The sequence below is a fragment of the Psammomys obesus genome, unplaced genomic scaffold (genome assembly GCF_907164565.1).
Source record: "Psammomys obesus unplaced genomic scaffold, mPsaObe1.curated_primary_1811, whole genome shotgun sequence".
Lineage (NCBI taxonomy): Eukaryota > Metazoa > Chordata > Mammalia > Rodentia > Muridae > Psammomys > Psammomys obesus.
In genome coordinates this window covers 8,600-10,837 of record NW_026586310.1, presented here as the reverse complement: position 1 = coordinate 10,837, position 2,238 = coordinate 8,600, and the positions used below count along the sequence as shown (strand labels likewise).

The 2,238-nt window shown below is 39.2% G+C and overlaps 1 protein-coding gene across 1 annotated transcript in view; it reads left to right on the top strand.

Annotated features, from left to right (window-relative positions):
* The first annotated feature begins 128 nt into the window (after nucleotides 1–128).
* LOC129672207 (melanoma antigen preferentially expressed in tumors-like) overlaps nucleotides 129–2,238 on the top strand; it is a 3,269-nt gene continuing 1,159 nt past the window's right edge. The window contains exons 1-2 of the mRNA XM_055601505.1: nucleotides 129–418; nucleotides 1,121–1,702. Coding sequence (XP_055457480.1) covers nucleotides 129–418; nucleotides 1,121–1,702 — 872 coding nt within the window. The remainder of the gene's footprint in view (nucleotides 419–1,120; nucleotides 1,703–2,238) is intronic.

Sequence of the window (2,238 nt, the reverse complement as noted above, 5' to 3'; positions counted from 1 at the left end):
TGGTGGCCATCAGATTCACTATTTATTCTTTAAATATTTTCTACTTTGCTATCACTGGTGGCAAAGAAGAAACTGTGTGTTTTCCCAGAACTTCTAAATGTTTCTCCTCCTGATACAGGCTCACAAAGATGGATGCAGCGGTCCCGAATAAACTGTTGGATCTTGCTGTGCAGAGTCTACTGAGCAATGAGTCTGCAGCAATCCAAGCTCTGGAGGACATTCCAAGAGAGCTTTTTGTTCCGCTGTTCATTGCTGCCTTCAAGGGTGGGCATAGGAGTATATTGAGTGCAATGGTAAAAGTTTGGCCCTTTTACTGTCTCCATATTGGATCACTAAGTATTCAGGAGGCTCACCATGAACTCCTGAAAGCCATGATTGAGAATCTTCCAGTATGTCCTGCACAGAACTCCTCTCCTAGGTAAGGTTGTATAGTAGAGACATGATAAGATTCAGGAGGTTATGCCATGGCCTACTACTCTCCCCAGAAGTAGTAACTAGTGAATGCTGAAGATTTATGTGAGAGCATGTTGGCCTAACAAATATTGTTATGAAATCTACGTAATTGGGGAGGTACTGTTGATGGGTTTATGTAACAGATGTTATTACATAAAAGAAAAACAGGAGCTATAAGACTGGAAATTATTTAAGGTGTAAAAAGATGGGGAAAAGAAGGTTGAATTTTCATGGGAAAGAATTGTTGGAAGTTAGTATAAGGAACTCCAGCTATGGCTAAAAGGATTTGTTCTATTTTATTTCAAATTTGCATTTATTAATTTTTGTACTTTTTCACAATTTATTCATTATTTATCCCAATTGAAAACCCCTCTCTCAACTCCTCCTAGTCCCACCCTTCCTCCATCTTCCTCCTTATCACCAATTTGCAGCTCAATATCCATGCAGGAGGCAGAGTAAGGAAAGTAGGGGCTGCCTCTGTCATGAACTCAATTGCCTGCTCTTTGATCACAAGCCCCTGGCGATGCTGCCTTACCAGGCCACAGAGGAGGAGGATAAAGGGAGTCCTGATGAGACTGGATTTGTTCTTATATGTCATCATTGATTCTACTAGGTTTCATTACCATTTGCTATATCTCATATATTCTATCTGCTCTTTTCCCTACAGGAGACCTAAATTGAGAATCCTAGATTTGAGACAAGTCACCTACTCTAGAATCACATGCCCTGAAATCAGCTCCAAATCACCTTTATGTTTTCATTCTTGTGCTTATTCTGACCACTCTATCACTAAAATAGAAGGACATCTTCCATTAGGAAATTCAGGGCTTGAGACTCACTCACCCAGACCTGTGGAATTACTAGTGGATCTTTCCCTCGATGGGTGCTTAATGGAAAAGGAATTTTTGGATTTGCTTGTGGGTAAAGTTGAAGAGAGTTCAGGGTCTTTGCATGTGTGCTGTCGAGATCTGCAAGTTAATAAACTCTGTAACTACAAACGTACCCTGAAATTTCTTGATCTCAATTGTTTTGATCGGTTGTCAGTTGGTAAGGCTTCACTGAGCTATATCAACAGTATCCTGTCTCAGATGACCCACCTACAAAGCCTTAGTCTGTTTAAAGTCTCTTTTAGATCTCTGAATGGGAAAGTCTTTAAAATTTTCCTCAGTCACTTACAGCGTATGGAAAACCTCAAGGAACTCAACTTGGCTTCATTCTACCTTAAAAATCATCTGGAAAAAGTGCTCAGGTAATAGTTTGCAGTTGGTCCCTGGGTTTCCTCAGTAGCCTATTGAAACAGGAGAGAAAACCTTCTTGGGTATTCCTAAGCTCCTCACACCCTTTTATGCATTCCATTTCATCACTTCTGGGAATTTGAAACTGAAGAAAGACAGGAGTACACAAATTAAGCAGCCAGTAATGTACAGGTACTACAGCAAGTGAAGAAATACAAGGGAGAAAAACTTCTAGCCCTGCAGATATCAGGAGGAGGAGAACTGAGATAGGGGAATACATTTTTGTTATAGCACTGAAACACATGATAAGAGATGACCATAGCTCAAATGTTAGATCACTTTGATAATCTATACTCTCCAAGATACAGGCCATGATAGTAGAGATTTTTACTTGGTGACTTGCCAAAGGGAATTCTCAGTTGCCTGCTCTTTTACTCCTCCCCACTAAGAAGGTGAACTGAAATCTACAGTGGATAATATTAAAAGTGATAAGTGGGTTAATGTATATATATATATATATATATATATATATATATATATATATATATAT